The 26,167-nt window shown below is 34.9% G+C and overlaps 1 protein-coding gene across 1 annotated transcript in view; it reads right to left on the bottom strand.

Moving 5' to 3' along the window:
* Calcr (calcitonin receptor) overlaps nucleotides 1–26,167 on the bottom strand; it is a 116,132-nt gene that overhangs the window by 16,471 nt on the left and 73,494 nt on the right. Inside the window, exons 5-8 of the mRNA XM_047561845.1 lie at nucleotides 18,891–19,044; nucleotides 16,323–16,433; nucleotides 12,428–12,540; nucleotides 8,961–9,052 (exon numbers count right to left, since the gene is read on the bottom strand). Of these exons, the coding sequence (XP_047417801.1) occupies nucleotides 8,961–9,052; nucleotides 12,428–12,540; nucleotides 16,323–16,433; nucleotides 18,891–19,044 (470 nt within the window). The remainder of the gene's footprint in view (nucleotides 1–8,960; nucleotides 9,053–12,427; nucleotides 12,541–16,322; nucleotides 16,434–18,890; nucleotides 19,045–26,167) is intronic.

The raw sequence follows: 26,167 nt of genomic DNA, 5'->3' as shown, positions 1-26,167 counted from the left end.
TTGGAGTGTGCTTCAAATGAAAAGTCTACTGTTTGTTGTAACAAGGCCAAATATAGGTGGCAAATGGGGTCATAGAGCAAGAAGTCAGAAGCAAGGATGCCCAAGACAAGGGACAAGATGCATGTCCTGGAGCCATTTCATACACAACTTCAAGTCTCCCACCATCTTTTCCTTCCACTATGTCTTTTGGTATCTTCCCAGATCTCAATGTGGAATCCTCACTGTGGTTCCTGCTTTCCACACTATCCTGCTGGTGGAGCTCAGACACAGGCAGAGAATTCTAAATGGGCTTAAATTTGATCTCCTTGTGAGGCATATTGTGCTTCAGATATGATCAGACCTATCTGAGTGCTGCTGCTTCGTCACATAGTCACTTTCCCACCTTATGAGTACTAAGCAACTGGTTGGATTCTATTATTCCTTTCTCCCCCACTTCATAAACTTGTACATGTGTCCTGATGTGAAAGTTCACATAATCAAGCATTACTTCGAATGTCCTTTTTCACTTTTTGGATGCCATGAAGACAGCCTGTGTCATGGTAGAAAGAAAATTGGAATGAGAACTGTAGTTAAATAGAAATCCTTTATCTATCATATTTCATCCAAAAATATTAGTATAATATATTCACTTTAAAACCTGCGGTTATTCAGAATAGCTACTCCTACAACAACTTCATGGAATAAAGTCTTCTTTTGAAAAAGAAATCCTGGGAAAGATGAAATACGAGAATGGTCTGGATTTACTTACAATGCTTTCCTATATTCACAATTCAAAGGATAGTGAATTGTCAATTATCTGTAGTCTAAAGTAAGTGTAAGTAATAAGGATCTCTGTGAGAGCACATTTGGATGACGGTAGCTACACTTTTCACCTTTTCAGGAAGCACACATATTAGTAGTTAATAAATAATAGTTTATTGTAACTTATTGGGCAGTATTAGAATATAGAACTTTATGTCCAGAAGGCAGTGCATGGTTTAGCACTTACCCATACCCACACACTACAATGGATTACTTTATTTGTCAGCAAAGAATCCTGTTAAATTAAACCAAACTTACTTGGTTTTACAATAGTGCTAAAGGCAGGTTGCAAATTTAAGGCTTTCAAAAGAAAAAAAAATAATTATGCGAAACATTGCCCAGATTTCTACAACGTAAACTCTTCCACCTTACAATTGTTGGAGTCCGTGCTGTTGAACTTGTGGCTCACCACCTTCCACATAGTCATAATTGCATTTAATAATTCCTCTCATTAGGAAGTAAATACCTGTGGTTTCCTTATGGCATTCAGTCTGGCTTAGCCCACGACAACTGACATTGTCTAGATCAAAAAGCAGGAGGAAGGTCTACTGCTCCTAGGCCTGGTTTTCTTTAGATTGGGTAGAGTTCAATAATCTGTTGATGCATAGCATTGGCTTAAGGGACTTCATTAGCTACATTCTCTGTGGAAACCAGAGTTCCCTGAACAAAAGATATCTTCTCTACCTGCAGCTTCCTCTCACCCTTGTGTCCCTGCTCTATTTTTCTTCTTAACACTCATCACCTCCTGATACAGCACTTATTTTTTTATTGCCTATTATTTTCTCTTTTCCTCCCACTATCATGAAAGTGTCCAAGGAAATTGTTTCGTAGAACACCAATGCATCATTGGACTTAAGACTCATTTCTTAATTAAAAATATATCAGAACAATTTTGCTTGAACTGTGACCACTAAGCAATTTTTTTCAGTACATCAAAGAATTCTATTAAATGCTAGATGATTTCAATCTCATACTTTGTATCATATTGAACATTTAAAAAATTCTTTTTTTATTAAACTAATGTTGGACAGCATCCTGTTGTTAACACTAGCTCATATGTATATATAAGATTTATTATGGTTTAGATGTGGTGTCCCCCAAAAGCTCACGTGTGAGACAATGCAAGAGGTTTGGAGGAGAAATGAATGGGCTATAGCCTTAACCTAATCAGTGAATTCATCCCTGATGGGATTAACTGACAGTTATGGAGAGGCAAGTGGGATGTAGCTGGAGGAAGTGGTTAATTGGGGGTGTGGCTATGGGGTATATATTTTATATCTGGAAAGTGAAGTCTCTGCTTTCTGATCACGATGATATGAGCTAATTTCCTCTGCCACACTCTTCCACCATGATGTTCAGTTTCACCTTGAGCCTTGAGGAATGGACCTGGCTGTCTATGGACTGAGACCTCTGAAACTGTAAACCATCAAATAAACATTTTCTCCTCTACAGTTGTTCTGGTTGGGTCTTTAATCACAACAGTGAGAAAAGCTGACTTAAGCAATATTTTATATATAGAAAATATGTATAAATACATATTTATGTGCATATACATATCTAAAAACATATACATGCTTCTCATTAAGAATATAGAGAAAATGATGGTTTAAAACTAGATAAACTGCTAGCCTCTAAAGGGAGACTGTCTAATAATGAATTTGTTTCTTAAAAGTTCAAATATAATTTCTGTTTATTGAGTTTAAAAATTTTTATTACATTACTCAATGACATTTACATTCATCTTTTTGAAGTGAGTTAACAATACTTGAAGTTTATCAAAATTAATTAATAATTGAATTACTGTGTACTTAATATGATCCAGAACTTCTAGTAGAGGCAGGGGATGTATCAGTGGACAAACAGAAAGCTCTGACTTCAAGGACCTTATATGCAACATAGTTGCTTATTTACTCTTATTGTGATAAGTGTTCTGAAGAAGAGGCATAGGCTCTGGAGAAGATTAATTAAATTTAACATAAGAATTATTAATGCAAAAATCCTGCTGCTTGAGTGGATATAAGAGTAGCTGACAGCATTTTCTTGTCAGATCTGATGTGTTTTAAGTAGAAATCGCGTAAACCTGATGTTAGTTATACTATATTCCCCTGATAAAAAAATAGGCATTTCGATGGACAGAACATTGCTTGTTATTTGAGTGACAGAGAACAACAAGTACTATAGATTCTCCAATAGTGGGAGGACAAGACACCATTATCTGCTGTCTTGGTTAAACCGTGGTGTCATTTCAAATATGAGGAAGAAATAAGTTTACTTGATTTCGAATCTCAAAATGTCATATTTTAAGGCTAAATCAAAAAGTCATTTTAATGATTGTAGTTTATCTGGTATAAATCTTTCACAAAGAATTTGTTTTAAGTTATTAGTACTCTATCTGCATATGCATGTATACTTTTTGAGAGCTTGTAACTGTATGAGAAGGCATTTAATATTTGCCTTGAGTTTTGCAGATTATTTACATCAGTTTTGGTATCACTCCTATATAAGTCTGTAATTATAGTCACATTCAAAGCAAACAAGGAGCAGCAAATAAGGAAACAAGTAAAAGTTTGTATGGATTTACTAGTCCATGGGATAATATGAGATAGGAATTTCATTTCTATAATTGGTAAAAGCCCAAATTATATCTTCCAGTGTGACTTTGTTTTCCTTTACATAGTTATTGTACTTTGTTTACAATGGGCATTATAACTAAGGGCAAGAGAAGAGGGTACTAGTGCATAATTACATTAAGACTCTAAAAAAATCAAAACATAACAGATCATATGTATGTCTTTCCTGATAAGGAACTTTGTACTTTTAGATACAGCACAAAATTCTTATCAAGAACTCCCCTTTTAATCATAATGCTTGCTTCTTTTCCTGTTACTACTGTTCTGTGGGTGAACAATGTGCATTGGTATGACCAACAGTTATCTTGACTGTCCCCAGTATGGTAGTGCCCAAGTTGGAAGAAAGCAGGCTGTCCTCGGTGCCTTCAATTTGGTGTTCTCTCTGGAGGAGTAGGAAGGCAGTCAGAGACATAAAATGGTGGACACCTCACAAGATAAAAGACTTGTCTCTCCATCCAGTATGTAGATGTGAAATGAAAGAGCAATAGACACTGAGTTGGTGGTAGAGAAACCATTGTTCTTTCTGGATGCCCCAGTGGAAGCCACCTTTTTGGACCTCCCTGACTACCTATGCTTTTTGCCATGCAGTAAAGACACTCCCTGCCTTTCAATATATATTTCTAAAACCTTTTGGGCAAGAGTAGTAAATACTGAAAATATTTAAAAACCAGAAGGTATACGTACTGATCAGTCACAATGGCTGTTAATGAACTTTCTGTTTATGCTTTTCTTGAGAGAACACATGAACTGTGTAAGTATTTAAGTGTATTCCACAGAAAGTCAAATTGATAAATTGTAAGTAGCACTTATGGAATAAGTGAATTTATTGAAAACCTGCTGTAAATGGTGAAGAACCAAACTCAGGCAAATGTGCACTTATGTAACTTTCCCAAATCAGTTTTCCCTAAGGGTGTCTACATCTTAGTTCTATTGTTGATATGCACTATTGTCATCTAATAGTGAGAGGTCTTACTGAACTAACTTGATGTTTATATTTCATTCATCTCCTTATTATTGCTCCTATTGTCCCTACAAAGGTCCTAGAACAAATAGCATCTTAGAGTGGCTGTTTTCTATCTTTAACTGGTGGACTAAAAACACCTCTATACCATGACAAATGTTATTTAAACTTTCATACAGTTATGAAAGTTGTTGCCATTTTTATTAATTAAATCACTGAAACTCAGTTTCCTCTAGATTGTAGAAGGCACAAAAGTTTAGTTTTCTTCTTTTAAAATAACAAAGATGGTACATTTCTATGTTAATTTTCCAATGGCACAGGGAGTATGATTTTTATTTGTTTCAGGGTTACATAACCCCTCTGCCTTTTCCTTTTTCCTGAAGATTAAGAATAAAATCACATTAGATTAGGGGCATGCTTTAATGGTCTCATTCTGAGTAACAGCACAAGAATTTTAGTGAAGTATTTGCGGATCCATGGCCTCCTGTACATTCAGTAACTTTAAATTCTCTGCAGGCCTCCTTAGCCTGCTGGTTTGAGGACACCTGTAGGGTTACTCCTTTTGATAGACCTTGTAAGGTGTGTTTCAAGAGTTCTGAGGATGTCAGAGGGAAATTTCATGGGATGATTATGAATGAACTAGTTCACCAAGAGGAGTTGCATAACTTCTCATTTTGGTTTCATGAAAGTTTTATGCAACTAACTGTTCAAATTTTGCAATATACCCCAAGAATACAGAATTAAGCAAGAGATTGATGATGGATCATGTTTCACATAAACACTGGTATTTAAGAAAATAAATTATAAACCCTTAGATTGTAAAGTACAGTAAAGATCTTTAGGGTGATGTTAATTATTTGAAAAAAATTCCTGGGAAAAATTTGCAAATTAATAGATAAATTCCAGTGTTAGATCAGAATTCCTTTCTACTTCACAACCACTTTTATTATTTTTAAAATGCAAATATAAGAAAAAATTAGAAAAGCCAGGAACATACTTCAATTTTAAGAAAACAGATGTATTTAAAAATTTCAAATTGGGCATTTTTAGGAGATCATTGAAAACAAGTATAAAAATTGTATCTCATTACTTTGGATTTGAATATTTGACATCTCCACATTTGTGGCCTACATTTCTCATTCTTCTCTTGTGTGGCTGCCCTGGAGAGTCAGTTATTTCAGTTTATGTCTCTGTATTATTAGATTTAGATTATAAATTAATAATACTTATTTTTCCTCCCAAGATTTAAGTTGTTGATTGATGGTTTCTTAAAATAGAGACAGTAGAACATAGTCAGTGCCTCACAAATGATCTTCCCCCTACTTTCTCAAGGATTACAGCACATCATTTTACTCTGGGTTAACAGGAGTAGGGAAATAATGTAATTTGTCCTTGTGTTGTATTTTTTTTTCTTCCTATAATGGGGATTAAACTCAAGGACATTTTACCACTGAACCACAACCATAGTTCTCTTTATTTTTTGAAACAAGTTCTCACTAAGTTGCTGAGGTTGGTCTTGAACTTGGCAATCTTCCTGCCTCAGTCTCCCAACCATGTGTCACATTTTTAAACACTCATCCTCTGTGGTTTGATACAGAAATGATAATTGAAAGAACATTCTCATTTTCTTTGTTGATTTCTCTTTCACATCTCATAACTTGTTTAAGTGAATAGACAAATAAAATACTAAGAGATGCTCCCTTGACATTTACCTTTAAAGTCCTGACTACATTTATTAGTTGCACAGCTACAAATATGGAATTTTTCTTTTTTTCTATTGTTCTGTTTTTAAAAAGCTTAAAAAGTTGGCTTTTAGAAGCAGACTTTTTAATCAAAGTTGTGTGAGAGTCAAGATGATGTATTTATTCACCATGGTGAAGAGCCATTGAAAAATGAGCAGACATTCCAAAATTAATCATGCTATGTGATTACTCTGCTGTGTTCTGATCATTATAATTGAAAATACTCTTCTAATTCTAGCAATTAATACCTGATGTCTTTTTGCTTTATCAGTCTTTCTTCTGTTAAACCATTTGTGGTAGGAGCTCATTGTCTGTTTACTTATGTAATTATTTGCTATTCAGTTACAAATTGGTATTTGTATTCCTTAGTCATTTTTTGTACTGGGAATTGAACCCAGGGGTACTTTATCACTGAGCTACATATCCAACCCTTTATGTGTTTTATTTTGAGACATTAAATTGCTGAGGTTTGGCTTGAACTTGTGATTCTCCTGCCTCAACATCCCAAGTTGCTGGGATAAGAGGTATGCATCACTGAGCCAGGCAATATAAGAATCTTGTCTATGATATGGACAAAGATTAAGAGGATAAAGAAAAAATAATAGTTGGGCTAAGGGTGTATACACAGTTGATTATTCTCCCCTTGTTCATTTTCTTTAGTACTATCATGATACTATTTTAACAAAATTCAAATTAAGATTCTATTAGTCTATATATAAATGACTGTACATTTAATTACATCTTTTAAGTATAGAGGACTATCTGGAATTTGAGCTTAGGAAGGAGTTTGTCTTCCTCTTTTGTATCATACCACCACAAATATTATTACTACCAATAATACTATGATGATAACAATAATAATGATATCAAACATATATTTTGTTTTTTTTTTTTTTTTGGTACTGGGTATTGAACCCAGGGATGTTTAACCATTAAACCCCACCCCCAGCCCTTTTTTTACATTTTATTTAGAGGCGGTCTCACTGAGTTGCTCAAGGCCTCACTAAATTGCTGAGGCTGGCTTTGAACTTGAAATCCTCCTGCTTCAGCCTGCTGAGCCACTGGATTACAGATGTGTGCCACTGTACCTGACTCATATTACACTTTTTATGTGTCAGACACTAATCTAGATATTGTATCATTCCCACCTAATTTACTTCCATTTCTAACAAATTTATTGAACTGCAGTTCATTTATAAAGAATATACGCGTGGTCTGTTCCAAACCTACATTTGTAAATATAATTTAGAAAATCAGCTAAGGGCTGTGTTGTGGGAGCCTTATTTTCAGGAAGGCTTGCTGTGATGCAAACATACATATTAGTTTCTAATTTAAATGTACAGTTATTTGAAAAGCTTCTGTTTACATTCACCTAAAGACGACAAAATACCTCAAGTATTCAAGTTGTTTCTTGTGTATTTTCTCACATTTTGCTTTCTGATGAAATTGTTCACACATAAAGCCTAAAGAAAAACATCTTTGGAGTTGGGTTTTGCAGAGACATGCTCTGATGTGTTTTTTATGCCTTATTCTCACATAGGTTAACATATCTCTGAATTTCATTCTTGTGGGGTTTTAGTTATCCTAGCAGATGGCAATTGCCAGACCATGTCTATAGGTTATTTAAACCCAAGTTGCTCCAGGGTTTGCTGACTATTACCTCAGCTAGTGTAATAGCAATAGGAAATTCTGATAAGGGAGTTTTCTGCATGAACAAAATAAGTAGTTCTTCTGCCTGTTGGGAATTCTATAGAATTTTCATATCAGATATTTATGCATGTTATACATTTAGCTAAATGGATATTTATCAGATATTTAGCCCCTCCCTATTCATACAATGAAGAATAGAGTATCAAGATTTTTCCTAATCAATCTAATTTTCTATAATAAAATACAGAAAATCCAAATTTTGCCCGGAAGAGAGTATAAAAGTCTAAGTGGAAGGAGATACTGCTCTAGTGTAGAAATTAGAATTCTCATGAAAGGGTAATGTAGTGCCACATGCTTTGATTTAAAGAAATTATGCCAAATTTAAGAAACATCACAATGTAGCCATATGTTACTCTGTCAAATACATGATGAAGAAGGAATCGACACTTAAAATTCTCCATTATTGTAAAATCTGCATGTATATCAGTCTAATCACTTTGCATAGATAATGCAATTAAGTTTAATAGACACAACCTTAGAATAAAAACCCTCATGGGAATATTATTCCTCACAGTGTCTTAGAAGACAAGTGTGGCTAAAAGCAGTAGGTTGGCAAGGACAAAGAATTAACACTGGACAAGGAGCCATCTTCTTCCACCAACTTTAATTCTGGTCAAGCGGGTTAAGGTCATAAGAGAGACTCAAGACTTGCCTTCCTCTGTGATTAACTGCTATCATGGCCTCACCAGCCATGGTAAATGCACTTGTGATACAGCTCATAATTAGGCAGGGTGCATTTGAACCTGTGGCCATGGCCTCTGTATATCAGAGTGGGGATAGGAGAAGATGGAGGAGCCTCTGCTCAGTACTTAATGAAACTGCAGCCAGGGAAAATGGAACCTTTCCATATTACCACATACTGTCCTCATGGGTTCACAGGCCTGTCTTATTTGGGGAAGGAGGCATATTGCCTTTGAAAATGATAATGAATCCTCGTGTTCTCCCAAAGATAGGGTTCAAACGTATTTCATTTTTTTGCTACTTCATCACTACCAAGGGTGCATGTCTTTTAGGACTTGCAGGAGACCTTCCCCCAGCCCCACTCTTACAGAATTTGCCACTTATTTCAGTAACTTAGAGAAGAAGATAAAAAGCAGGTGTTGTAAACATACTTACCTGAAGAACACGAAGATCCCCAGGGAAATCACCAAGGTGAAAATGGACAAAGAGTGACCCACGATAGCCAGGTAGTACAGAACATAGGCATTCTGGAACAGAGAAATGAATGAATGAGCGCGGGAAGGGGGCGGAGTTTCTGTTTCTAGATGCAAGTCAACACGTTTTCCATCTTTAAAACCATCTACAAACATCAAAATGAATACTTTAGTGAATGAAATTATTTTTATGTTTATTCATGTTATTTTATAGAAATCAACTGACCTATTTTTCAAAGAATAAAGTTCCTCGAGATGAATTAAATCTCATTCAAAAATACATTGTGGAAGTAATTTTAAGTGCATGAAAATGATTACCTCGAAGCTGAGTAAGAGATCCTAGCAGGGTTTAACTTCTAGGGTCTTACAGACAGTGGGTATGTCTACCCTACAGAACTGCAGAATAATGATCTACAAATTCTCCTGACTCTTAGCACTAGGAATACATACAGAGAGTAGAAAGTATAATGGCAGGTTTTTCTGTGCCTGTATTTAACCCAGGATTAAAATACATACAATTTAATATGTCAATTTAAAATAAATAGATTTGAAAAAAGAAGGCTATCTTTAGTATTTAGTTCGTTGAAGAAGCTGAAGACTTATTCCTTGACGGTCATTTGTTAATTCTATTTTTCCATAATCATAGTTCATTTTATTAATTCTCTCATACTGTTGTGTTAACTGAGTCAAAAGAATGTCAATGTCTTCCTTCATGAAATGCATAATATCATGGCATCATTTTCCTCATTATCCATAATCTTTCCTGTTCTCAAAATTTTGCCATACAAAAGGGAGAGATTGAGCTAATCGTCCATCTCTGGCGTTTTTGTCTTTTGCTGTTTCTCTCCCTCAGTGTTTCTGTCCTTTGTCTTAGTCTCAATCTCTCTGTCTGTCTCTGTTTCTGTCTTTCTCTCTCTCTCACACACACACGCATATAATTTTGACACTTGCTTTTGAAATTAATATTAATTAGTTTTATTCATTGTAATTGATTAATTGGAACTGGGAATTTTGTTTTTCCTTGCCTTATTTTAAAAAATGAGACATAATCTGTACATAATTTTGTATTTATATTTTATATCTTGACTTCTTGTATGAAATTCCTTCTATAGTTTGTTGGGTCTTGGTTTTAATGCAATGTAATGTAGATAAGAAGGATAATTTCTATGAAGTGTTATGAATTTCTGGAATAAATATGACATTTATGTACCTTGAGTATTTTGATTCTTGTCACTTGCCTTGTGAAGGATCTGAGGTTGCAGCACTAATTCTGTTAAAATATTCTTAATGCATGTAGAGCCCTTCGTTTAGTTATGTGTATGATTATTGTCCTCAAACAAATATCACCTTTCTAGGCTCCAGAAATTTCAAAATAGATTAACCAACTTTTCCTGAATTATGTCTGTTGTACCATTTGACAGGCATATTATACATACATATTGATTGACATTTTCACTGCTATCATTCTCCTGATGGCACTTCTTCTCCTAGCCTTACAAGTAATGATGATAAAATTGGAAGAGTTGATTTATAATTGGAGCTGATGAAAACTTCAGAGAACTTCCTGGGAGGGATTTGGGAATACTTTTGAGAAAATAAATGTTCATGTCTTGTCTCTTCTCCCAGGAATTCATTTTCCGGCTATTCTTCTAAGAAAGCTTTGTATAACTTAATTCTATTATTATTATTATTATTGGTACTGGAGATTGAACGCAGGGGTATTTAACCACTGAACCACATCCCCAGCCCATATCTATCTATCTATCTATCTATTTATCTATCTATCTATCTATCTATATGTGGGAGTTCTCACTAGGTTGTTTGGAGTCTTGCTAAGTTGCTTAGGGTCTCACTAAGTTGTTGAAGCTGGCCTTGAACTGGCAATTCTCCTGGCTCAGCCTCCCAAGTCCCTGGAATTACTGGAGTATGCCACTGTGCCTGGTTTAATTCTATTTTTCTAAGAAAACTTTATATAACTTAGTTTATATTCTTTTGGTTGTCTTCAGACCACTTCTTTTTAAAAAATATATTTATTTTTGTGAGATGTTTGTCTAAGTGTAGAAGATTAAATCAGCAGCTCATAATTTAGTTGCTATCCTGTGTCATTCTGGAGACTCAGAAATTTTTTTTCTTTTTTAAAGTAGATTTTGGGTTGATTTCTTCAATTTTTTGTGACTTTATTTATATGAAGGATACGTTAAAAAAATTGAATGATAATATTAGGTGAGACGGTCAAACATGGCCACAATGAAAATGATCTACTTGGGTTTGTACTATTTATAACAATTCAGTAACCTGGGCATAATTTTACCCATATAATCATAAACAGCATTCACTCAGGAATTCCTTATTTGGTGACATATCACTTCAGTCAGACTTTCTTAAGTAACATCTCTCCATTAGGATATAGACATGCATCCTCTCCTCGGGTACCATCAGGCAATTTGTAAAGAGGTCACTAGCTTTGGTGCTCTCTTCCTGTGCTTGTGACAAGGAGTCCCAGGAGACAACTGGGTTCTAAGCTGCCTATTCATCTTGATGTTTTTGTTGTTTGTTTTGTTTTTAATAAATGGAATTTTAAAAAATTTACTCCTGTAGTCTCTCAATAGTAAACGCAAGCATGATGTGCCTTTAGTTCCAACCTAGTAATTATATAGTACACATGCCAATCTCTGAAGGAAGTAATAGGTTCACGTTGCAACCAGTAGGGATATTGAGAGATCCCCTGGCCAGCTAAACATTTGACACTGTTTTTCCCAGCTCTTTAGGATGAAGAGGCTGGTTGTGGACTTAGCGATGTTTTCAGATTTCTGATGCATGAGACATTATCTGCCCCTTCCCCATTGGCTTAAATAAATGTTTCTAAGAGGTGATGTTCAAAATATTTAACAGCTAATAAGACACAAGTACTAGCAAATCAGAATGAACTTTCTCTGAAAATAATCTGAACAGCCATAACTATACCAATGAGCCAATAAGGATCCCCCCTACAGGGGTTCCTTCAATTCCTGGTAGTAAACCTACCCAACATTAGGGAGGAGAGTGTAATAAGATTGCAACTTGCAGAAAATTCTGAAATTTTAGAACTCTTCCAGGAGGGAGATGTTATGAAGTCCCTTGAAATATTGCCTGATTTCTGGCATCAGAGGGTATCTCATCATCTATTTCATGGGCACTCTCTGCTCTGTCACAAATTGGCCTGATTCCATGTGCTTTTGGAAGTTCCATTGATACTAAATGCTAACCAAGAAAGGAACTGTCATTTCTCTAATGCCACTTCATAGAGACCCTAACTCGTAGGTCACCACTGACTTCCCTCCATAAAAATCATTTGACTTCTGAGTAGCAGGTATTTTATAGCTATGTACCCATTTCCACATATAAATAATAGCATTCTCATCCAATACTGAAATTTGAAAGAGGACCTACCTGCAGCTTCTCAGGAGTGAACGCATTACACATAGTATAGTTGGACCAGGTTCGATTGTTGTTGGGATGTTTAAACCAAACCCCGTGTTCATCGCAGTATTTGGTAACCCTTTCTGTTAAAGAAAAAAAAAAATAATCAAAACATTAATATCTCAAAATCCCAAGGAAAAAATCGTAAGTTAAAGCTTAAAAGCCATTTCAAAGTGCTAATCACTTTGTAGAACTTGAATGTGAACGTCAGTCAGTACAGTCCATATGGGTCATGTGTTAATATAAAGTGTTTTATTTAATATGTGTTGTCTCATTTTATCTTCAGCAAAGCCATGGGAAGCAGATGTTGCCATTTCCAATGTACAAACTGCAGGCAGACAGGGAGAGGTTACAGAGTCTGACAAAGTCACAAGGATTGAGCCAGGCTTTAAATCCAAGTTTGTTGGTCTCCAAAGTGCTACCCAGGATCTAAATCATATTTTTAGCAGACAAATTTCAGCTTATAAATGGGAAGTATATGAGAACAGGAAGACCATATCTTTCTTTATTTGTAATATTTTTATAAGACTGACTATATGAAACTGTGGTTTTTGTGGGTCAAATGGTCAAATATTGGCAATTTCATGTGGTTAAATCCAATGGAAATCCCAAACTGAGAGATATAGCAAGAACTCATCTTTCCACCTCTCAAAAAGATTTAATTTAATCATTTCTCTTCACCTTACAAAAACATATTGGGATTCATAGCTTTCAATTTTACTGTGTACTTCTTTAAACCTCTTTAGATGCTAGTTAGTGAATTTATAATTAGCATATTACAAATCTCCACCATTGCTATGAAAATTTGTTCATGATTTTGCTAATACTAATTGTTCATGGTGATCACGCCAAGTTTACTTGGCATTTTTAAAAAAAAAGTGATTGTAATGGAAAAATTTTTCTTTACTATATTGTTAGAAATTAGCTCTGTAGCCATGTATGTTATGTAGCAAGCAGCGGGGAAAATAATGTATTCATAAAGGAGCAGTATTCTCCTAAAGAAGTTCATTCCACTCGTGGACAGACTGCAGGACAAATTTGAAAGGGATGATGGGCATCACTGTCCTAAACCACATTTTGACCACGTTGGCACCGTGTTGTTCATGTTGATTGCTTGACTCCAGGTGCAGTGCCTTAAGTGACTTCTTGTTAAATTTTGCTTTATTAGCATCTTCCTGAACACTATCATCTTTTTCTGAATTTCAATACTGTCTTCACTTTTTCGCTAGTTATCTTTTACCAAGAATTTTTTCCAAAATGAAATGACTGACAATTCGTTAAAGTTTTTGTACATTATTCAGACGTAGCTTTTAGAGCAATAATAAAATCCTAAATAATTTACGTTTGTTGAATATAGATAGACATTTTTACCATGTGGTTTGTGAAAATGGATTTATCTCCCAGTTGAGAGGGTTCCATCTAAAAACTAGGCTGAAAAGATGGATCTGTGCCCAGAAATCTCTATTTTGCTGATCAAAACCTTGCCTTTTAGTCAGTATTTATAGAAACGTTGGCAGGAGCTTGCTGCCACTTTGGAACTGGTCTAGTAGCCTCAATTGCAGAATGGTGCTTTGCGCCAATCAAATTACCTCTAATGTAGTTGTCAAATCAAGATTAATGAAGCATCATTTATTGGGAAGACTCAATAAAGAACTGAAGGATTATCATTAAGTATCATTTACTTAGAGTTTATTGGAATGTAGTTTTGAGTCAGGGCACTGGACAGAGCCCCTTCTTTTTTCACATCTCAACTTTTCCATCAAAATGGGAATTCCCAGAAGTTGGCTGGCTGACCCTGGTTTTAAAAGTACCTCCCTAGAATTCCATTTTAATTATCCCTGCCTTACTTAGGTGGAACTTTGATTTCAGAGACAAATCAGATCTTCCTTTGAAGGAACGGCAAATAACATCTTCCAAACCTTGTCCAGGGATGAACTCATTTCTCTGCTGTAATTGGAACTCTAGAGCCATTTAAATGTCCTCTGAACCAGCAAAGTGAAAATTTTACTCTCAGGAAAAGAATCTCACCCTTTAAAAGGGACTTAACGTGTTGCATCTGTAGCTAATCCCATGTAGTTTCAGCATCTGGGTCTCCTTTATAACGAAGATTTCCACCCCCCTTTCAGGATCTTTGTTCCATAATTATTTCAGTGGGACAGATTTCTTTCTAGTTTCTTGAGACAGGACTTTTCTGGCCTGACGGTCACAGTGCCTGGAGCTGAGTGGCTGCCTTCTCTCACCTGAGTCCTCCCTGTTCCCTGCAATGGCCTCTTCTGAGGCTGCGCTCATAGCTACTCGGTGCACTGGGTTGAGCCTCCCTGGTCCTGACCACCTGCTCACCTGGACTGGACTTTCATTGTCTCCTGGTTTCAGCTTGGCTGCACATCGACTCACAGCAGAACTTTTAAAAATTCTGATGTCCAGACTATACTCTCATATCTAATCCCATTAAATCAGAATCTCTGGGTGATACTCGGCATCAGGATCTATTTTGTTTTTTAAGTTTCTTGGCTTCTTGGTTAACCAGAGAATCATTTGCTTCCCGCTATCATCTACCCTGTCCCAGTCTCCACTTTCATCTGTCTGCTTAGTCTCTGGAGTGATGCTGTTAATACCCTTCTACATTCCTCTGCATGGCTTCTGAGCACTAATCCTGGCACACTTCTAATTCCACACCTCCAACCTGCTTACAGATACCTGACCATTCACAAACACGTGACTTTGGTCCTTTGATTTCTCACTATACTTGGAAACTTTTCCCTTGGAACCTTCTCCTCCTACCCCTTCTCCCTGCTTGAGCACCCCCACTTGATTCCTAACCATGCAGTGTGACAAAATTGAGACCTCAAAGTTCTGAAAGTATTTCAATCTGCATGAGTTTGTATGAAGACTGAGAAATAATAGTTCTCAACTGGTTTTCTAAACTTGTATACTTAATTATATAGAGAGGGTTAGGTAAAGGCTCAGGAGACTTGCATTCACTTCCAGTTTTGTGTCAATTATAGTGAGTATAAAATGAGATAATGTGTATGAAAATATTTTGAAAATAATGTTGAATATTTTGATATTCATTAAATATTTTGATACTTAATGAGGAACATTCATATGCAACTTTAAAACTATAAAGTGAATTTGTTGTCACTCATTTACTTAATGTATCTGTCAGTTGTTCTTGTTGGTCCCATGATAGTTCAGAGCTGGGTGTTGGTTTGATCAATTATTACACTATCAGTCTTACTTATTGAGAATATTTTAATAATCTGAGGTTGGAACAGAAATGCAATGTCTAGAGTTACTACCTCCTGATTTTTTTAATCAAACATTTTCAAGGTTATTTAGAATTTCCATTGTGCACAGCATGCCAGTCCAATGTATGCAAATTCTACCTCAAGATCTTGCATAAATTACTGAATGTGACAATTGAAAAAATTTTAAAAACCCACTATTAAATAAAACTATTCAGAGTTTTGAGAAACTACTTTTATAAACCAGAATTTATAAGACTGGTGTTGTGGCTCAGTGGTAGAGCACCCACCTAGCATGTGTGAGGTACTGGGTTTGATTCTCAGCACCACATAGAAATAAATAAATAAGATCTTATGTCCATTTACAGCTAAAAATATTTTAAAAAAACAGAATTTAATACCACTATGCATAACTAACCAGCAATATGATTTTAAAAAATAAAGGCAACTTGCAGTATTTATATAGCCTGAGTAATATTTTAATTAAGGAAACTCTTCAGAATGTACTAAAACTTGGAGTATGACTAGATAGACATATTTTATATATGATTATATTTTCAGATCCATGCAAACTCCAAAGACTTCAGAACGAAAATTTAAAATAAAAATAAATTTTTTACCTGTGGGGTCAAAATCCGGAAAGTAATCTGGGCAGTACTGGAAGGTCAACACTCCAGCCGGAGTGTCATCCCAGCACATCCAGCCATCCCAGGTGCGGTTGCAGTACGGACCTGGGCAGTTAGAAAGAAATTAATGTTTATTAATTTTATTAAATAAAATTTAATGAAAAGAGTGGTCCCAACACAATCCCACATGTAGCTGATTGCATAGCTCTGTCATGATCACCCACATTTCAAATGAACCAGAGTCGTTTATCATGAAAATAAAGTTTCAAATAACATTAGCCTATCTGTGACTCAATTATTTCACTGGACGAATGGCAGGGTCTGTCCTACTTTGTAAGAGTTTCCACAACTGAGCTTATCAAAAAGCAAGCAGCTGCAAAGATTGCATTTTACTCTGCTCTCCATTTATTTAATTGTGAAGTGAGGTAAATCTAAGGCGTAGGTTGGTTGTTAATCAAATGGTTTTGAGATGTATTCATGTTTTTTACCTCCTAAAACTTTACTCTTTAAAATATTCCACCAGGAAATTGAATTTAGATTAGCAGGCCTTTCAGTTCTTGTGAGGTATGTTGTTTTCCTACCATTATCAGTGTGAGGATTTGAAGAACAAATCAGTAAGACAGTATTACTTGAAAAAATTCATGACACTAATTAATTTTTCAAAATTTGAAATAAATTTCCAGGAATAAATTTTGCAAAGCAATCAGCATATTGCATCTAATAAATCTTTTAAATTGTTCATTTATTTATTTATAAACATTGAATTCTAGGAATTGACGAGAGATACTGAATTTTCTGCATGGTAGTTTGGTTCTCACAACTAAATGTCTTATTTGGGAGGCCAGGCTTAAATTAGAAAATTAAAATACAATTGAAAGCTGTCAAAAACTGTGGAATCCTCAGCAGGATTTAACTATGCATAGATAATTGAGCATCTTATTCTGGAACTTTCCACTGGGATATGGAAATGTTAAAAACAATGACAGCAGCAGCAACAATGAAATAAAGATATTCACTTTACCTATCATTAATGGAATTTACATTTTGGTAGGGTTTACTCTATTTGTTCCTTAAAAAAAATATGTGTTATATGCACTGAATCTTTCCTTCAGAAGCTGTCCTTTTAAAGAATCTTTTAGAAATACTAGGAGGAACTCTTATGAAATTATGTGCAAGTTCATACCTAGATAAAACTTTGCTTGTAAACATCAATACGGCTTCAGAACATAAAGATCTTGGTAACCATTAACCTTCAAAGGGTTACCTCGGGGAGTGGTATTCTTAATCCAAGGGCATTGAAATTTTTCAAAATTCCTATTGTATTTGCACTTGCAGTCAGTCAGTGAATCACATTTAAAAAGTCTTATCTTAGAATTACACTTTATTACTGACTGAAATAATGCTCAGTTTGATCACTTTTTGTATTCATTGACTCCAAGTGGTTTCTTACATGAAGATGTACCTCTCTAAAGGTATTCAAAAGAATGAGCCTCAAGCTTTGAAGGCAGTTCTCAAAAAAATTTGTTTGAAAAAAAAAATACAATGATCATAGCACAAAAATTCAACCTCCCAAGGTGACTAAGACTAAAGTGAAATAGATTGCACTCACTTGGTCTCTGAAAATAACAGAGATTTGTGTGTGTGTTGTCTCATTTCCTTCAAAGAATGGTTTCCCCTTTGGATAGAGTTGCATCTAATGCCCTTCCAATTCTTGATAAACACTGAAACTACCACAGACAAAAGAATAACATATACTTGTCTTTTAACTGACTTGCTTTTTATTTTTCTGTTTAAAGAAAATGCTAAAAATAGGAACTGGGAACTTTAACCATTTGGAAGGAAACCACGTGTAGTAGTAGAGTATATTTAACTATTTTTCCCCTTGCCAAGTAGAGTTGCCTTAGAATGCATAAGGTTGTGCAAGGTCTCATTGAATTTTTTCAAATGTTTTATGAGGCATGGGAAAGGATTTTAATGGATGTTCTAATGCTTGAACATCACATCTTTAATTTTCTTCTGGACCTTCTACAAGCCAATAGAATATGCTGAGCCCTGAAAATGTATCAGCAGTCACATAGAACATTCTAGAGAAGATGATGTCTGCTGAGATGTGTTTTTCTAATTCTCCAGGGAACTGGGGGTAGAAAGGGAGAAGAAATGGCATGGGTTGCCAACCAATTGACAGGGAAGGAAAGCAATGCCTAATTAACCCAAATAAGAGTGTTTTGACAGGTTCCACCTCAGGCAAATTCTCTGCCCACCACTTTCCACTTCCCCTTCTTGTCATTTCCCACCTCCCCTCCCTCACTTAATCCTGTATTGTTCCTGCTTGCAGGTGTGACTCCAGAGTTACTGCAGTAATTTCACCCTGCAGGCAGATGCTAACCAAAAAGAAACCAGATGAAGTTGAGAAGTGAAATGAATATTCCACATGAAATACATTCAGAAACCATAGTGTGGAAACTGCTGGTGTATTAAATTTAAATTATCCACCACATCTCTACCCATGGAAAGAAGTGTTTAATGGTGTTTTAAACATATGTTCACATGTCTTCTCTTTACCTTCTCCTTCGTAAGGTGGTAACTGTTCCATGCGGTCATAGCATTTGTACTGGGCATCCATCAGCTTCTTGCGGCCTACGACATACAGGTATGGCTCAGGAATAGATGTTGGATCAGTGAGATTTGAAGAGGCAGGAAGAATCGGAGTTGGGTGCTGTATTAAAAAGGAAAATCAGTTACTTACAGAGAGTGGGAATGAGTGAACACACAAATGAGATAACCGAAGAGTTTGAAAGCACTTACTGTTCCTTCTAAAAGCAACAATTATCCCTGATCTCCATGTAGAATATTTTTGCTTTATAACTAAAAAGCATATTTACATTTCATATATAAATTCTAGCTACAAATTCTATATTTGTATCAGTATCTATTCACTATTGAAAATGGATAGCACCCACACAAACACACACACATCTCTCTACCATCTAGGATTGTTTTAATTTTGTTATTATTGTTAAGTTTAGAAGTAAACAAAGCATGTAACATGATTTCAGAAAAATCTCCCAAATAAATCAATTTTGCCTTCTTTGGAACTCTCAAGAATCATGGATCATGCTATTTAAAACTAGACAGTAGAATAAGACGCTTCATTTATTGGACATTTTTTTCAGATGAATTTTTGGTTGTGCTTGGATTGTAAATGCTGCCAGAAATGTATCATTTATTCCACAGGACAAACGATATATCTTTTCCCTCTGACAACTGACTTTAATCTCTTTAAATTGGTTTCATTAGCACATGACCTACATAGGATTATTCATTTTTGCTAATAAAAATCAATTTAATTTTTAAATATTTATTTTGGTACACTCGCCTTTTCAGTACAGGTTGACATGAGATTTTTTTTTTGTTTTGTTTTGTTTTTTTTCTAGTTTTGGTTAATCTCCATCACCATCACAGCCCTCTGGTTATCAAAGTCGATGTGTTTGTGTGAAAAGATCACTGTGTATCACATCACCCCAACTGTGTTTATATGGAGTTCAATTTCTTTTGTGACTATGATTGATGTTCTTAGTGGTGCTTGAATCTGATTTTTAAAATATTTCCACTCTGCATATTTATATTTTGTTTTATTTTCAGAAAACCTACAAACTTCAGCCTACACTGACTTTTTCCTGAAGTTCAGAATATTGCTTTCTATCACACATAATATAGTACATATTTATTTGACCTATTCTGTCTAAATTATTCCTAGGTTGAAGTTTTCCCAAGTGTACTAATGGCAAAAAAAAAAAAAAAAAAAAAAAAAATTTACTGTTCTGTATTCCCGTCTCTAAAATGAAATTTGTTGCCATTAAATTGAACTGTGCAACCAAGTTACTCTTGTATAGCCTCACTCTTTGTCAGTGGGTGTCCTCCTATATCTCCTGTGTGAGCTTATCACTACATGTAAGTGGTATGGCACAAAATGCAATTGAAATTCAGAAAGGATAGAATGTATGGAGCAAAATAAGGGTGGTTACAGATACTTGGCAGAGTCTGAATTGAACCTTGAGAGTATGTAGTGTCTGATTAGTCAGAGAAAAGACAGAAGGGTTTTTAAAATGAAGGGAAGAGAATTTACAAGAGTCCAGAGATTGGAAACAGCCATGTGAGACAACAGAATAGAGCCACCCTGCCTGAAGGGGAACTTGTGTAACTGCAAGTAAGAAATGGGATCAAGGACTCTGATGGAACAGGGAAAAAAAAAAAAGGAACTAAACCTTGTCCTGTCACTTTGAGCAGATCAGAAATCTCTCCAGGTCTGAGTTACATTTATAATAATATCTATCTTCTATGGTGAGAATAAACAAGAAAACAAATACAAAGTGCATAGCACTTGAAAAGCTTAATACTTTTCAGCTAATAATATCAAAACGTGATTGTAAAATAAAAGACATTTTGCAGGATTTTGATTAGTGAAGACTGTAAAAGGAGAATTTTAGTGTAATCCATTTGTCAGGCCTCAATGTCCACAGGTTAGAATGGGTAGGGGAGCCCAGAAACTGAAGGCCTGGACTAGGTAACCTATGATAAAGGGAGAATAGAACTCTCAGAACCTCCTCAGATAATAAAGGTGTGAAGGCATGTGTTGAGTGTAAGGAATGGAGAACGGGAACAGTCAAAGAACCCAAATGCTTAGCCCACTATGTAACCAGAGAAATGGTAGTTCCTGAGAAAGGAGAGAGGTCAGAAAAGGAAAACCTTGGCAGAAGGAGGGAGGGAAGAAGGTAAATTCTGTTTTAGATCTGGTTTGCAGATGCCATCTGAGCAGAAGTTTTGCAAAGAGAAGAGGGTGAACACTTAATATTATGATTGCTAAAGAGATGTCCACTAGTTGACATCCACTGTGAATAAAGTTGACACTACTCTTTAAATATTTAGACTATTTCTATTTTTAGTGTCTCTTGAATTTAAGACAGAAGAAAGAAATTAATAAACCTAAAAAAGTTTTACACACGTGCAAATCCTTTACTCATGTAGCCGAACATAATTCTGTTGACAAGACTTTTCTCACTGGCTTTTAGGTTAATTGGTAAGAAAATATTCACTGAACTTGATAAGTCAAACAATGAGGTAGAGTGTTGAATAAAACAGATGTGGATCCTGCTCTCATGGAGCTTACAGTCTAGCAAGAAAGACAAGCACTACAAAATAGTCTAACAACAGAAATAGTGAACATAAGACAATCATTAGTCATAAACTCTCAAATATTCCATAAGGAATAGGAATATGGTTTACGAAACTTAAAAAATGTACTTGGAAAAGGTTCCATGTTATGAATTCTTTTTCTACAAAATTATTCTACATTTTTATGAATGTGTGTGTGTGTTTTAAAAAAATTCAACTAAATACCATGGAACCATCAAAGAAAGGAAGGATAATGGCTTATGCATCTATTTTAGATACTTCTTTTTTGTCTCAATTCTTAGAATCTTCAGTTAGTATGATAATTCTCATTTGATATATTATTAATTTCTGGGCTGGTTCTCAACTTCTTCAAATGAATTTAGAAGATGAATTACCAAATACATATAAATATATATTTATATATACACACACACACACACACACACACATAAACATATGTATATACATATCTTGTCACATATATTGGATATTTTAGACATTAGGGATCATTTCCCATAATTTTGGTTTTCTTTCTAGAAGCAACATTCTGAATTCCATCTTTAAATGACTGACAACTAATTAAAATATGTTCCTGTACTAGTTGCAAGTCATTGAAGCCATAGGGAAATTGTATGTACAAAGATATTAAGTGAAACACTCAATACTTATATTTTCAATTACATCTTTATTTGATTTAGTGCATATTAACATCAGTAACAGTGAACATATGGACATCTGAATAAGAGTAGGTGTAGTTCATGCCGATGACAGTAGCTTCAATCTTATCATTCTTGCAATATTGAAACAAACTCCAGTGAACGTGGTGTGGAGCCTGGTTCAGTAGAGATTGTTTCAACACTGAAGGAATGAAAAATCAGAACCTCTGTTGTTAGATGAGCCATAGCAATCTCAGTCTGCTCCTGGGCTGGTCCATGTTTGAGCCATGAAGATGGAATGTTCCCAGTGATAGCTGAATGGCAAGATGACTTCCTAAAATAGCATACAAATTGTGGCATTCTATTGGTGGATAGACAGATGAATGGATAAAGGGATAGATGGGTAGATAGATAAATATATGGATGGATAGATGGATAAATAGATGAATGGATACATAAATAGGCACACAGATCGATAGATATCCATATGGATGTATGGATGAAAGAATAGGTGAATAAATGGATGGATAAGTGGGTGTATAGATGTACCTATAAATAAATGGATGGACAGGTAGATGGATAGAGGGATGGATGGGTGGATAGAGGAATGGATAGATGGATAGATAGATAAATGGATGAATAGGCAGATGAATGGATAGATGGATAGATAGATAAATGGATAAATATATGGATGGATAGGTGGACAGATGAATAGATGAATGGATAGATAAATATATGGATGGATAGGTGGACAGATATATGAATAGATGAATGGGTAGATGGATGAATAGAGGAATGGATAGATGAATAGATAAATAGGTGAATGGATAGGTAAATGGATAGATGTATGTATGTATGGATGAATGGATAGCTGAATAGATGGATGGATAGATGGATATACGTATGGATGAATGGATAGATGGACAGATAGATAAATGGATGGATAAGTAGATGAATAGATAAAGAGATAAATACAGATGTACAACTATATATATGTGATGATAAGAAGTTGATTTTCTTTCCAGAATTATATTTTCAATTACAACATGTATGTTCATATATATTCAAAAAGTTACAAATTTCATAAAGTTCATTAAACATTTTTTCTGATAACTTCATACAAATAAAAAATTGCTAGTGAGGTAGTATTATTTTTAGCAGTAAAGTGGCAAAAAAATATCAGTTGTAATTAGAACAATGAAGTAAAGTGAAAGATGTAAAAATATTCTATTTATCATAACTGTTATGTCTATTCTATGTATTTGAGAGATTTAAATTACTATATGATTCTATTCTTAAATGAAGATAGAAATGATACATTAAGAGTATATTGCTTGTTTGAGTAAAGACTAATGTTCAAATTTTGTCTATAAATTATCTCACATATTCTTCAACAAACAATCTATCTCCCTCTTAATTGTTGTCCCCCATGGCAGTTTAGCTGCTGGATATGTGATGTCACTCCTAAAGGTTCAAGTAAATGGCACCACATATCCGACAGCCAAGCTGCCACCACCAGCAGCAATCAGCAGGTGAGCCTCACTGGTTCTTCTGGTGAATAAATAAGTGTCTCCCACACACCAGACACTGTTCTGGGTTTTTGGCAGTGAACAAGACTGGCAAGGTCCCTACCCTCATGGGGCTTACATTCTAAAAGGTTTCATCCACACTAATCACGGAGTGCAAAGGAAAGTAATCTGATTTGAAATGGCCACATGTTGAAGCAATTCTTACTTATGTATCAGACAATCATCTGCCTTGGGGTTAAAAGCAGTTTCTAGAAGTATGAAGAACAGTTACTAGAGCTCTTCCGTCTAGAACTTTGAAAAAAGTTCCATCTCTGCAATGGCTCAAGCAAAAAACTATAGTGCCAAAGGGAAGGTTTCCTATTGATTGCCACGGGCAGAATGGCTCTAAAAAGCACACATATTAATTTTGTTTTTTTGTTTAAGGAGATGGAAATATTAAGTATCCTGATTTGATCATTACATAGTATATATGTGTATTGAATCATGTACCTTTTATATAAAGAAAATAATATTTAGTAATAAAAAGAATCTAAATATTTGTAAGGAATATGTTAGAATTATTTGCAGTTTTCAGTTAAACTTTTCAAAATAACAAAGGAAAAAATACTGTTGTAAAATATTAGCCCTGGTTCCTCCAGTTAGGATCAGATGCCTGGTTTGTGTCCTATGTATTTTCTGGGAAAATGCAGCTAAGTAAACAAATAATAACAAGAAAAAAAATGCTCCCACCTAGTTTTTCTATGTCTTCATTATTGTTGTCATTGTTGTCATCATTCACATCAATAACATTTTTTTGAGTGCTCATAATCTATCAACCTGTCCAAAGCCTGACCTTACATCAGAGTAGGGAGAGAAAGTGAGTGGGTGGATTTGGTTAATTCGGAAGACATTACCAAAGGGAAGTAGATGGCCCCAAATGATTCTTAAAAAGATCACGTGGAAAACAGTTGGTGGAATTTAATAAATATACTGGCACTGTTTTTTCACAACAATGTATTATGTAAAAAGTATCAGGTGGTCTTCATTAAGACCATTGCTATTTTTAAAAGTCACCAATGTGCAACTGTGGGGAGTCATCCATGTTTAGCAGAATCAGGCTTGGCTGAGTCATGGCATACAGAGGTCTGACTCCCAGGAACTGGCAGTCATGAGAGACTATTTCAGATAGCTGGGGGTAGGTAGCCCTGTACAGAGTGGCTCACCCCTGAGGATATGCTAATTCCCTAAGCAAATGGCTTCCCTAACTCCACCCATCCTGTTCCTCATAGAAGCAGCCCCTCCCTATCCAGGCCCCTTTACCTACACTATAAATAAAGGTGAAGGTGGGGTCCTCCATCTTGTTGGAGGCCAGATCTGGTATGATCGGATCTGCTACACCACCTTCCATTTGAAAATAATATTAACTCTTATGATTATTGATTAGATAAGTTTATTAGTAATTAATTGCTCACAGGCACTGTTGTCCTCTGACAGAAACTCTTCCCTTCATCCGTGTGGGATGTGGAAACCCCCCACATGGAACAAAATGAATCTTTTGAAGAAAATTTTTAAAAAATTATCTATATGCTGCTTTTTTTTGAGACTCAAGTTCTGAACTTAATTTTTATTGGTGCTTTTTTGTTATGCATGACAATAGAATTAATTCTGGTATAATTATAAAAGCACAGAATATAATTTGTTCTAATTCAGTCCCCAGTATTTCCCCATCCCGTCCCTTCTTTCCAAACCTGATATTCCCTTCCTTCTACTCCTCTGATCTTTCTATTTACTTAGTCATTTTTTAAAATTAGGGTCTTGTCAAATTTTGTTTTATAGAGAAATTCTCCAAATGACATACATAATCTAAATACAGAAAGAGAAAAAAAATTACTTTCTGTCACAGTAAGGAGAGCACAAAGCAACCTAAGTACTGTGCTCACTTATGTTTGCTGGTCAAGAGATGGCCCCAAACCATAAAATATTTCTATCTACAACTCATATAAATATATGAAATTTTTCAGTATTTAAGTTGTAAGATAAATAAGTCAAAAGCCCAAGTAAAAATGATCTGTTTTAGTTTTTTAACACTCGCAATTAATCTATAGTCAATGTATTTCGTTAGTGATTTTTAGTTTTTCTTCTACTATGTACAATAGAATTATATACTTTGATATAAATTATTTAAAAATATTCACATATACTCTATGACATAGGATTTCATTTGAGCTATGAAAAATAACAATATAAATTTATGAATAATATATACCATTATTTCTGCATCTATACAATATCACATAGGGTTTGGGCATTTATAGACAAAATAAACTATTTTATTAGTTTACAATATTCTTGTGAGTTTTTCTTAGATTTCCAATGGCATGAAGTAATATACATTTCCAGAAACTGAATTACTTTAAGAAAATTATACTGTAATTTATCTAAAGAAATATTTATTAGGTTAAAATAATCAGATGGGCTGATATCATAAACTATGCCCATTATC

This window comes from Sciurus carolinensis, chromosome 8, assembly GCF_902686445.1.
Source record: "Sciurus carolinensis chromosome 8, mSciCar1.2, whole genome shotgun sequence".
Classification (NCBI taxonomy): Eukaryota; Metazoa; Chordata; class Mammalia; order Rodentia; family Sciuridae; genus Sciurus; species Sciurus carolinensis.
The sequence above is the reverse complement of the archived record's forward strand: the minus strand, read 5'-3'. Positions and strand labels throughout refer to the sequence as shown.